This window comes from Oreochromis aureus, linkage group 17 (assembly GCF_013358895.1).
Source record: "Oreochromis aureus strain Israel breed Guangdong linkage group 17, ZZ_aureus, whole genome shotgun sequence".
NCBI lineage: Eukaryota > Metazoa > Chordata > Actinopteri > Cichliformes > Cichlidae > Oreochromis > Oreochromis aureus.
In genome coordinates, this window is record NC_052958.1 from 4,673,891 (window position 1) to 4,686,336 (window position 12,446).

General features: G+C 38.1%; 1 protein-coding gene across 1 annotated transcript; it reads right to left on the reverse strand.

Moving 5' to 3' along the window:
• Nucleotides 1-461: 461 nt before the first annotated feature.
• Nucleotides 462-12,259, reverse strand: LOC116334942 (solute carrier organic anion transporter family member 1C1-like). Its single transcript, XM_031758497.2, has 15 exons — nt 12,057-12,259; nt 11,757-11,863; nt 9,761-9,902; nt 9,412-9,544; nt 8,878-9,002; nt 8,566-8,712; nt 8,183-8,281; nt 7,471-7,722; nt 6,919-7,083; nt 6,102-6,297; nt 5,773-5,938; nt 5,462-5,643; nt 3,452-3,516; nt 3,249-3,366; nt 462-2,461 (listed from the first exon to the last, which is right to left on the reverse strand). Exons 2-15 carry the CDS (start codon nt 11,805-11,807, stop codon nt 2,251-2,253), a joined length of 2,052 nt encoding a protein of 683 aa, XP_031614357.1. The 5' UTR covers nt 11,808-11,863; nt 12,057-12,259; the 3' UTR covers nt 462-2,250.
• Between the last annotated feature and the right edge of the window lie 187 nt (nt 12,260-12,446).

Consider the following 12,446-nt stretch of genomic DNA (forward strand, 5'->3'; position numbering starts at 1 on the left):
AAGGCGGCCAACATCAAAAGAAGAGCTTTGATTGTCCTTTCCCAAACCTGGAGAACCCTTCCTGAAGAAATTACAGGAAAGCTTGGCTAAGAGAGTTCAGGCTGTGTTGAAGAATAAAGGTGGTCATAAAGAATTGTACAAATTCTTACTTTGTCTTGTATATTGTATTTACCTGTATGTTTACACATGTTTAAATAAATTGTTGTACCTATTTCCCATTTCTTTAGTAAAATATAAAGAAATTAGGGGTGGCTGTCAGCACAGCGTATAAGCAGCATAACATATGATGATGATGTGGTTTGTCACTATTAATTGCTACTCTGTTTTGAATAATGTAACATATTCTACCACATTCTAGAGCTTTTTGATTCATAACTTAGTGAGTGTATAGAGAATTTTGTCACTTTTAGTGTGAAATGAAAAATAAAATGAGTTGTTATTGAAAAAAAGGCAGAACAAAATTTATGTGGACAAAACTGGTCTTTAATGCAAGAGATATTTTTCAAGGACAAAAAAAAAAGGTTAAAGGTTGAAAAGATTTCCAAACAACATGTACGGACAAACACAAATATATCTAAGACTATATAGAATTCATCATTATTGCTAGTAATTTTGTCTAGTGATTTATAATACATTCAGACAAGAACCAGGGTGTAGGAAAGTAAAACAAAACAAATCCAAGTTCTCATTTATCTCACTCACTCTTAGTCCACTGCCTCAACCATTGTGAACTTTTCCCAAGCAAACACTGGTGAGTCGAGGATTCTGTGAACTCTCATGACCTTTGGATTTGTGTGTTACAATGTGATGTAACCATAGGTTACATCACATTGTCTGAACCTGTATTCTGAAGGCTACCTCTTCAGAATAAAGGTTACCTCAAGCTGTTAAATGAAACTTACTTTCAATGGCCCCCTCATCTTCCTCTCCTTCACTGCTCAAAATGCATGTGCATTAAAAAATGTCTGTCAAAGTTTGTGAGGTATTAAACTGGAAACATGGCTGATAAGCTTGTCTGGAGCTGGTGCAGAACAATCTCTGAATGGCTAATGAGCCTTCACAATCAGTTTGATTAGCACGTATATAAAGCAGCTCAATTATGCATACTTCAGGAAGGATGTTGAAACAATGAATTCACATTTTCAGAGGATACTTAGATCCTATTCTGTATGTTTATTTGACAACATGTAAATGTCTGTCACATCTACTGTAACTTGGTACAAATAAACTTATAAACTTAATAAAATAATATTTTACTGCACTAATTTCACAATTCAGGAAATATGCTAAGTCCATTCTCTAACTTAGTAAGAACCGGACTTAGAATATTTCCTAAAACTTAATGTTAGCAAGGCTAGCTGTAACATCAAGTATCTATAAGACAACGTTAGCGATATGCTGTTTGTCTTTTCGTAGTTGTAAATCAAAGTCACTGGTGCTAGCTAGGAAATACTGTAGCACAGCTTACTCCCTGTGACTTCTGGAGTTTCTATTCTACATGGCTTTAGTAGATGTGAGATTTAGAGATGCTAGAGGTGTTTGTTACCTTTAGACGCCTACCTATTTTTCCATGTTTCTACTCTTTGTGTTATACTAAGGTAAGAGACATCACATAGACAAAGGAGTGGTATTGATTTTTAGAAAACTGCACATAAGCTTATTCCCCAAAACTTTATATTGTATATTTATGAAATTAGCTAATAAAAAAATGTTACCAGGTTATGCTACCACAAACAGTATGCGGTACATATGGTATATACAAGTCTGTCAAACTATTACTCCACAAAATCACTGTTAAAATAAGCTTGTAGGCTAAGACATTGTTAGCTTTACCTGACCTAATGCTGTTTGAGTTTAAACAGAGGAAGGGAGACAAAGCTTGTTTAGAAAATCTAACACATTTTCTTCTTACTTTGTCTCAGCATACATGAACTGTGTGTTTCTGCTCAGGTGTGTTGCTGACACATATTAAGAAAAGCATGTGTCCCTGCTCTGTTTTCTTGACTGCATGTTCATGTACTGTATAAAATATGTCATTTTAGTTTTATTAAGCTTTGTTACATTTTAGCGTAGATCTTTGACCTTGAACATACAATCTGTTCTAGTTTTAACTCTGAAAGAACGAGTTTTATTGCTTAATTCCAAAAAGTAATGATGTGTAGAATTACCATTATTTGGTCCAGTATGGATGCAGCACAATATGCAGGCATTCACTTGTCTTTAACAATAGTGTGGCCTTCCTAAAACACATTAAATAGTGCACTCCATGCCCATGTCTTCTACGTCTGCAATGTTGATATTGGCATGTCCATTGGCCACTGCATTACTCTCCTGTCCATTTTCTTTAGACTGATTCTTCAGTGCTATTTTCTTCTGTCGCTTGACGATGCTGTAGTAGAGGTAGCACCACAGTGTGTTGGCCAAGAAGTAGAGTCCAGTAATCATTCCTAGGTATGTAACTCTGAAAGTGAAGTACATCGTAACAAATTACTGAAAATTCATCTGTCTGATTGCTTGCTCTAATTTGTATGTTAAACATTTTTGTTTACACAAAACATATACAGTGGAACCCCGCCTTACGAAGACCCCATTTAACGAAAAATTCAAGTTACGAAGGCACTTAACGGCAATATTTCTGCCCGTGGTACGGCAAAATGCCCGCGTAACGAAATCTGCTGGCTGAGCCCAGAATGGCCACAATGCCTTCCGAATCATGTGATAACCCCTTGGCTTTCGTACTTGCATTTCGCTGTTCCACGTGAAAGACGTATTGTTGTTGCAGTGCGCTATTTCGTGTGCTTTTTGTTTGCAATTAGCCTATCGTTCATTCATAATGGGGCCGAAAAAACTTTCTGCAAGTGATTCGAGTGAAAAGAAGAAGAGTAAAGTGCTCTCGATGGAAACAAAGAGAGAAATTATTGATAAATATGAGCGAGGTCCTCTTCCACCAAGAGCTTCGTCTTCAGCCAGCATCGCCTCACTCAAAAGGCGATGGAAAAAGGTGCTTCGACTTACGAAATTTTTTACTTACGAAAGACCATCTGGAACGAATTTATTTCCTAAGTTGGGGTTCCACTGTATATGTACAAGTCAAACTGTCTGTGTACAAATTTAAATACACACAATTCTATAAAATATATAAAGATTGTCACTTCACTGGTTAGAAACCACTGCATTCAGGTACATAAACTGTGGTACATTACAAGTGACATATTCAAGCACAATGATGAAGATAGCTTTAACTGTACCTAAACGCATTTGCATTATAGAGTCTGCATGCTCCACGGCCACCGCAATGCTTTGTACCCCACTTCAAACAGGTTCGGTCAATCAGTGCTCCAAAATATATAGGTGGAGGGATGCCACCTGTAAAGCAAATCACATGTGATTAAAAACCAATTTTACCCCTAAAGTCTTGATGTGTGTGTTGGGTTTTAGTTTTAGTACTCACCCAGAGTTCTTACGATCAGTGTCTGCATACCCAAAGCCAGTGACTTCAAGTCTGGTTGTATAGACCTGAATTATTGACCAAAATATACCATATCAGATACACATGTTAGCATTAAAACACACAATAAGGTGGTAATGGTGTGATTGGGTTCTTAGAGAAGATGAGCTGGAAAGTGTGTCCTTGTTTTGACCTGCTGTCAGTGAGCGTCCTAAGGACCGTGTGAGTCACAATCAAATGAAGACGTTTTGCTTTGGGTTTTTGGATTTTTTGACCTATCAGATTGGAACTTTAAATTGAATTAATATAGTATCAGATAATTTAAAGAGAAAAAAAAGTAAGCAATCATCAACTGGCAAAATTAACGCCAATTGTAGGCATATTTAGTGTACATAGTAGTTCTCTTTTAAAAGAGTTGCTAACTTTTTTCCTAATACATTTAAAACAACAGATCTTTTGAGGAGTAGATCTCCTTCGGTTCCAGTGTCAGTGATTATAGTGCACACATGATCTACTCTGCATATGTTCAGAGTATATGCAGAGTACATGGAGTAGTACTGAATTTTAGCAAAACTGCACATAAGGTTTATATTATATATTTATGAAATTAGTTAATAAAAAATGTTACCAGGTTATGCTACCACAAACAGTATATGGTACATATAGTGTTGGGGAGTAACGGAATACGTGTACTGGCGTTACATACAATTAAAATACAAAATATGAGTAACTGTATTCCGTTACAGTTACAGTTTAAAAAGGTGGTATCCAGAATACAGTTACTTTGTTGAAATAAATGGATTACACGGTGGTCTTTTTCTGTTTCATATGTTAGGCTATGCCCTCTCTATTTTTGGTAATTCCACGCCGGTGGAAACCCAAACAAAACACACATTAATCTCGCGCCCTACTTGCAGACCACATAATAATGTGTCGCCAAAGTGCTTGCTCATAGGGGGTCATATGATTGTTGGGTTTTTCTCTGTACCTATGAAGTGCCTTGAGGCGACTTTTGTTGTGATTTGGCGCTATATAAATAAATTGAATTGAATAGAAATATTTTTAAAAATTATTATTCAAAAAATTATTTAATATCAATGCAATAGGCAGAGTGTTACAGGCATGGCCCTAAAGAATATAGCCTCATGGGCAGTGTAGTCCGTGCTGCAGGGAGAATGGACTGCCATACCAGTTATGTGTCTGTGAGCATGAGGGAGGGAGAAAAAGTGAAAAGTACGAGTTTTCACCGAGCAGAAACGGGAGCTGGAAGCATGTAAATATAATAATAACCACTGCAGCCACAAAGAGTGCCCGAGTGCCCAGTTGTAAGTAAGCTGTTAAGACTCGACTGTACACTGTGTTCGTGTTTTCCTCCGAAACAATAAGTTCCGTTGGAGCAGCCTTTCAACGCCTCTCTCTGTCTCTCCCTAGCAAAGTTGACCCAGACAACAAAGTAAAGCTAGTTTTCAGCTACGAGCCCGACACGGAACCTGACGTATTAGTCAGAGGTCTCTTTACTACGGTTTGGAGCCGCAGACCTGTTTTATATACGCGCCAAATAGTTTTCTATACGAGATCGTTGCAAAAAGTGCAGCCTTATCTAATGTCCACCTACTGTTACTCATTTTATATTAAGATTTAAAAATCTAGTTGTTATTGGTATGGCGAGTAACCTTCAGTACTAGTAATAAATTACACAGCAATAGTACATTCATGTAGTTGTAAAAAGCATGATAATATATTAAGTAATCCAAAGTATTCCGTTACATTACTCTCATTGAGTAACGTAATGGAATACGTTACAAAATACATTTTGGGGCATGTATTCTGTAATCTGTAGTGGAATACATTTTAAAAGTAACCTTCCTAACACTGGGTACATATTGTATATACATGTTTGCCAAACTATAACTCCACAAAAAACTGTTGATTTTTGTTACCCCTAAAGGCTTGAACATCTGCTTAACCACAAACTTAGAAGCAGATGTTCTTTAGTCAAATCGTGTCTCTCACCTTAACAGAACAATGTATCCTGGCGTTCCTCCACAGGCAGAAATGAAGGACCCAATTACAGACAATGCCATGTAGATTTTAAATTTTAAGTCACAATCATCCTTCCTGGGACACTGGCCCAGCACTGCAGATGCGTTTGCGGCTGGTCCTGCGTCATTAATGCAGGTGCAGTTATGAAACACCTAAAAACCAAGAAGAAAAGGTTAAAAATCAGCCTTAATTGTTGTCTGTCGGTGAGTGTGACCTGTTTCTTTTATTCACAGTACATCTTTGTCTGTTCTAAGCTCTCTGTTTGTCTAGACCATCATCACCATTTCTTTGCCCATTCCGGTGGAGGTCTGGCAGCCGGCCAGGCAGGGTGAGGCATAAGTCATGCCGTTGTATGCACAGACCGGGTCCCAGTGCTTCACTGAGCAGAAGCAATGCCCATTGCACTGTGACAGCAAAGTCTGTGGGTTGTAGGACACTTGAGGGACTCTGGTACAGACAGACAAGTAAAGACACATTAACACTGTCAGTGGAGACATTTATGAGCATGTTTTTAATTTATAAGACTAAAATAAACTGTTTAAGTTCCAAACATTTAGTGTAACCTAGCCTAACAAATAAATCTATAGGCTTCTGTGTCCATTCCACTCACCTCTGATATGACATGGTGAGACCGGCCACCTCTGCATTGTCACACTGGCTGAAAATCTGAATGGCAAGCAGGCAAAACGACCCCATAGAAGCACTAATTGACACCCTGGCTGCTCCAACGATACCCAACTTGAAACGCTTCAGCACAAAACCTCCAGTGATGAAACCCAGAGCTACCGCTGGCAGGTTCAATATACCTACAAGGAAGGATGGAAATGTTATAAACATGAAAATGTTCAGTCTGCCAAAATTTAGCTGTGTCATCGTAACATTCGTTTTGCAAATCAGCTTGTAACACATAAACAGGAGAACTTGAACAGTAAAAAAACAGTGGACTTAGGAAATGAATAAATTCCAGTTTTCCATATATTTTCTGAACCAATTTTATTTTAACCAAAAAATTCCATAATGTTTTCACAATCCAGAATTAGCCCTTCCAATTGCAGCAAGACTTTTTAGGCCTATTTATGTCCATTCGTGCGCAGAGTATTAAGTACACACAAAAGTTGTTTGCATTAAATGGTTTTGTTCAGCAGCCAACTGTTTTTATAATGTTTGGTGAAAGAACAATTCATATTCTAACAATAACCCTGCTGGTTAGCCACTCAGTAATTAAATGTTACTTGACAAACATTCTCACTAGCTCTCACACACACACACAAAAGGAGCACCCACAGTGGGCGATGTAGTTCTTGCATTTTCAGTCTGCCTTATCACTCGCAATCACACTTCCCTTCAATAACATCATTGTTTCAGTTGCCTTGGGCTACATAGTGCAGAAAACAGAAAGTGAATGAAAGCCAGTTTTTGCTCCATACCTATGAGGAAAATGGCTTTGGTGGCTGACTGGCCGTAGACTTGCTCTATGTACTTTGGCTTGAAGGTGATCAGGCCAATGAAGCCGTTGACAGCCACGAGGGAGGTAAGGATAATCAGCGAGTAGATTCTGTTTCTGAAGAGTCGCTTCAGAGATGGCATGAAATCTGGTGAAGTGCAAACCACATGAAAGAGAAGAGGAAAAATACTTAGATACATAAAACTAAGTCAATATAAAATAAAATAAAACTATTATTGCTGTGTTAAAATATTGTAAAAACTATCTATTAGCAGGATAGGGTTTGTAAAGCATGCCTGATTGTAAAGACATAAATTACCTCGTTACTAAATCTCTTTTTCCAATTGAGAATGTACTATTTATCATGTTTAGTACTTTTCATGATGGATTTTTTTTAAATCACAATTTAATAATAATCTCAAATTATACTAAATGGGAATTTGAATCTAGCAGTTTATATCTAGAAAATTATGCATTTTCACATGACTTTCTTTGAGATCTGTTAGGCTAAATGCTCTACTGAGCAGTAAATTACCTTTAGCCATTTCCTGAAATTTGACAGGTTTCTCCTGGGTTTCCTCTGGCAGGAATTGTTCCTGCTCTGTCTTTGTTACAAGCTCTGTGCTTTTGCTTTGAATTTGTTCTTGCTCTTGCCCTTGCTTGGGTAAAGACTTTGGAAGGAAAAAAAATGGGATACTAGACAGTAGAACCACTGTGCCAGTCACTATGAAGCCCAGCCACCAGGCTCCCACCCAGCGGGAGTCCTTATAGGTGATGGTGATGGTGTCTGGAAGAAGAGGAAAGGCAAAGACAAGTTATTACAGACATTTTGTCTGTAGGACTTTTCTGAGTGACTTCTAAGCCCCTTCATCATAACAGCTTAGTCATTAGTAGAAGTATGGAGGCAGTTCTCTGGCTCAGGGAATGTCAATAGCTCTAATCCAAGTAGTGAAGAAAGAGCTTATGTCAACTATGTCAACAGAATCAAATGTTGGGAAATCCTCTTGCCTCTGGTAGACCCACAATTTCTCAGTAAAGACATTGTTTGACTTTTGTAATGTCATGTTGCGTTAGAAAGTCCAAATGGAAGAAAACATTTTGCTAAAATGAGACACGAGTTTCAGAGTTGCTCAAGTCAACCAGAAGTCTTCTCTGCCTAATTAAACACTTCAATCAGGATATTGCTAACATCGCAGGTAAACATTATTGTTACAAAATACTAAAAATTACTTTTTGTAATACCATACCTAAATCCACAAATCCAGTGTCCACATAAATCTTGGAAAGGAAGGACCCAAGCATGAAGCCAAACATAGGTCCCAAGATTCCTACTGTATGGATGCAAGCTGGCAAACAGAGCGGAAAAGAGAAGATAAGTATTGAGCAGTTTGAGATTTGGCCATGATGAAGGAGTACAGCGGCCTTCTAAACTGTTTAGGATTTTAGGCAGTGAGGAAACACCAAGGGATAATTGAGTACAAGGTCAAAGAAATGTCAAAAAACAGAGGGTAATATGTCAAAGTTCATGATACAGCAGTTATGAAAAATGGACAAAATAATAAACACAAGTGGAAAGTATTAAAATGCTGTGAAAACAGTGAAAGGCAGTAAAACGCAGATGATGACTTACCCAAATAAAAAGGGGTGTTCTCTTCTCTGGAGAAGTCATCCAGATAGGAAATTCCCAGGGGCATGACGGGAGTCTCTCCAATTCCTCGCAGTATGTTTCCCAAGAATACATAGATCCACATGGGTGAACCAGCAGCCTTTTCACACTCTGGGGGGCGGGGGGAGAAACTGGACTTTACATTGTGCACATCATGAACAGAATATTGTATAAAATCTAAAACAGAAAAATGACTAAAATCACCCCAAAACAGTCTATTTCAGACTTGAGTGATCTTACTTCTGATCCATTGCAGGGAATGTGGCTGCTAAATACCTAATTTGGTCTCTGCGTCAAGTGTGTCATCTGCATCAGTCATGCTGTGGTTGGACAGACAGGGCAGGATGGTCTCAGTGCTGTTGACAACAGCTTTGTGAGACATACTGGTCTCATATTTATACCTGGAAAATATTCAAAGTATTATCTGAAAATTGTCAAACATGTAAGTACACATACTCCTTCATTTCTTGGATGGTGTAAATGGTAAATGGTAAATGGCCTGCATTTCTATAGCGCCTTACTAGTCCCTAAGGACCCCAAAGCGCTTTACACATCCAGCCATCCACCCATTCACACACGCATTCACACACTGGTGATGGCAAGCTACATTGTAGTCACAGCCACCCTGGGGTGCACTGACAGAGGTGTGTAGAACACACATGCACTGCTATTACAGTTTTTGGGCATTTATGAATCTTATCAAACATTTCCAGTCTTTATTCTCTGGGAGCTCAACATCACTCTTAGTAATCGGATTATTTCATTGGTTCATTGTTATATTCATGAAGAAGAAGGAAACTTTGTACTGACAGTCCCTGGAAGAAGTGAGGCAGGGCTACAAGGAAGGATCCTGCAGCCATGATCAGACAACCAATTCCAATCAGTCTGGGACGATGGAGCTTGGCACCAAAGTAGCTCACAAAGGCGATTATGAGCAGGTTGCCTGTAGAGAAGATTTAAAAATAAAAGAATAAGTATGGAATGAATCAATGAATAGTTACGGTCTTTGACAGACATGAGAGTTCAGCAGTCTGGTTACCTTGGTTTAAATATAACATAAACTAAAATTTGTGCTTTGTAGTAAATACATTTAGATAAATTCCTGTAGTTGATATAAACCATAATGCTAACATGCTGCATTCAATAAAAAAGCGCATACCCATTTCGAAGCTTCCATCTATAACACCAATCAGGGAGCTTGGGATATCAAACCGTCTTTCAATCTGTGTGATGGAGCTCTTCATGTAAGCTCCAGCAAAGGCTTTGGCAAAATATACAAATGCCAGGGAGGCCAGGAAGAGCTGGAAAACACACATAACCAGTTAGATTGAGCTTTTCTAGATTTCATTGGACTGGATTACTGGAAAGAGCTGCCAAATGGTTTCTCAGAACTTCTTTAAACAGTCAATATGATTGTTGTGACCTGGATGATTGAATTGTAATCCCTTCTTTTGATGTGACCTGTAGGGAGGTGAATGCCAGTGTCTCCCATAATAGAATCAACTCACACACTAAACATACCGACAGCACTTCACAAATGCTTTTACCAATGATTTACATTAAGTGATATTTGATGGGATTAGAGTACTGATACCAGAATAAATGAGTGGTTACAACAGATTTTAAAAACCCACCACACTAATTCATCACTTATCAATCATCTTCCCTGAACTGTTCTTGTCCACGTGTAGCACACACCACTGGGAGTAATAGATGATCCCACTGTTAATCCCATCAGGGCAAAACATTAAGTACTAGACAAACTCTGTTTATTGTTTCTAACAATCCCTAGCTACCAAAGTACGAATTGAGTGGTAATGCCAAGACCATTGGTGATAAAATTAACAATCCCTTTCAGTTAGATTGGTTAGTCTTCTTTCTGAGAGACAAGTTTTCTTGTAATTAACAAATATATTCTTTACAAATATATGTATGCAAGCTTTGCAACCAGTTTAGGTAATGTTAGAAACAATTCTAAAACTCTTTTTTGGCTGCAATACAAAAAAAAGAAAACCAAGCAATTGTAAATTGTTAAACAGACAAACATTTTGCTATAGATGTGCACTATGTTCTACAGAACACAACTGTTTAGCATAATTATACAACTGTATAGTGACAATAAAGGCATTCTAATATAATGTATCCAGCTTGACAAAATGCTAATCGCTGAACATGTTCTTCTCTTAACTATCTCACTGAATTGAACCTTTTAAAGCTTTGAACCACAAAATAATTGATAGAAAATTGAAAATGGAGTGTTTATTGAGCCTTCTGACAAAATGTAAAAAACATTAATATTTGTATCATATTTACTACATCAGGCAATTAAAAAAATAATTTTTGCAATTTGTTCCTTAAAAATGCATTGTGCATTTCTTTAGGTTTTTCTGAGGTTTTTTGAGACTTCAACATCATCACACTGACGATCTAGAAGTCTCAAAAACTCATAAAAAGCCGTGAATCAAATATGACATACTTGGCTTTAATGGGGGTCATCAATTTACAAGGTTAAATGGTACTTTGTACATAAACTGTATATGAGGTAACATTTGGTGGATACCCTGGGATTTATTATTTGTATTTTAGGAATGCAAGCCTTGCATCCAGCTTTATGTTTGACACTAAGATCGTTAATGATTGAAAAGGGACTCGAGTTGAAGGTCTCAGAGTAATCTGTGAGTGACCACAAACAGTTCAGGGAGATTTCAGCCTTTCCCAAAGGGTGCTGGTGACTTTTTGTTGAAAACAACACAATGCAAACAAGCAAAGAAACAAACCAAAATCAATATTCATATAAAGCTGATAGTGCCCTGTGTTTTATAAATTGCAATCTGTTATTATGCAATCTAAGATAAATCATATAAGCCTCTAATGGACTATTAAACTGTCACGTTGATAAAATGGGTCAGTAAACAGCAGTAAATGGCATTTAATTAAAACATCTCACAGCCACTTATACCGCCCCCGCTCCCAAAAGAAGACACCTCAAAGCTTGATTTTATGACTGCTTTCTAACCCTGCTTTGCAAAGAATTCCACAAAGATGATAAGAGCAGCTTTACAGTAACATGCACTTTCACAGGTTTGACTTTTAGTTCATTCACATTTGCATTTAAATTTCCAGTTAAAGTCATTAAAGCAGTGAGGGTTTCTGACCTTAAGCTTGGAACAGCATGCCTCACGTGTTTTCTTGGATTCTACGCTCATGATGCTGCCGTGCGTCAGAGAAATCCAGGACAGAAGAAAATGGAATAACACAAGACCTGCAAAGCCGCAACGGGATTACAAGCTGGAAAAAAAAATCTCAGTTGTCTAGATACTGTGTCAGGTGGTAACATCCTATCAGGTGTCCAGCTGAAAACTATTGACTACATAGTCAGTGCATTGATTTGTTTCCAGAGTTTGTCCCAAAAAGATCAACACAACTATTTTATCTCAAAGAAAAAGTGCACTTACCTGACAACCAGCAGTGGTCCTCTGAGGGATGGCAGTGGAAGGCTGGTTGTGCCTTTGCGCAGGACTTTGTGCTGAAAACGGGAGTCTTATCTTTAACAAATTACAAGTGAACATCACCTGTAATCAGTAACTCAGCCACGCATGTGAGCTTGTTTTCATGTCAATAAAAGTCATCCAACCCCTTCAACTCTCACACACAGCCACGCGTTCACACAAATACAAATGTGACAGTGGTGGTGGCTTCAGTTGAGCGCTTGAATGAACAGCATTGAAAGGTTCAGAGGTTCACGTAACACACACACACACACACACACACACACACACACACACACACACACACACACACACAGACATTCACAGCAACGCACATCCTCCTCTGAGAACTTCATA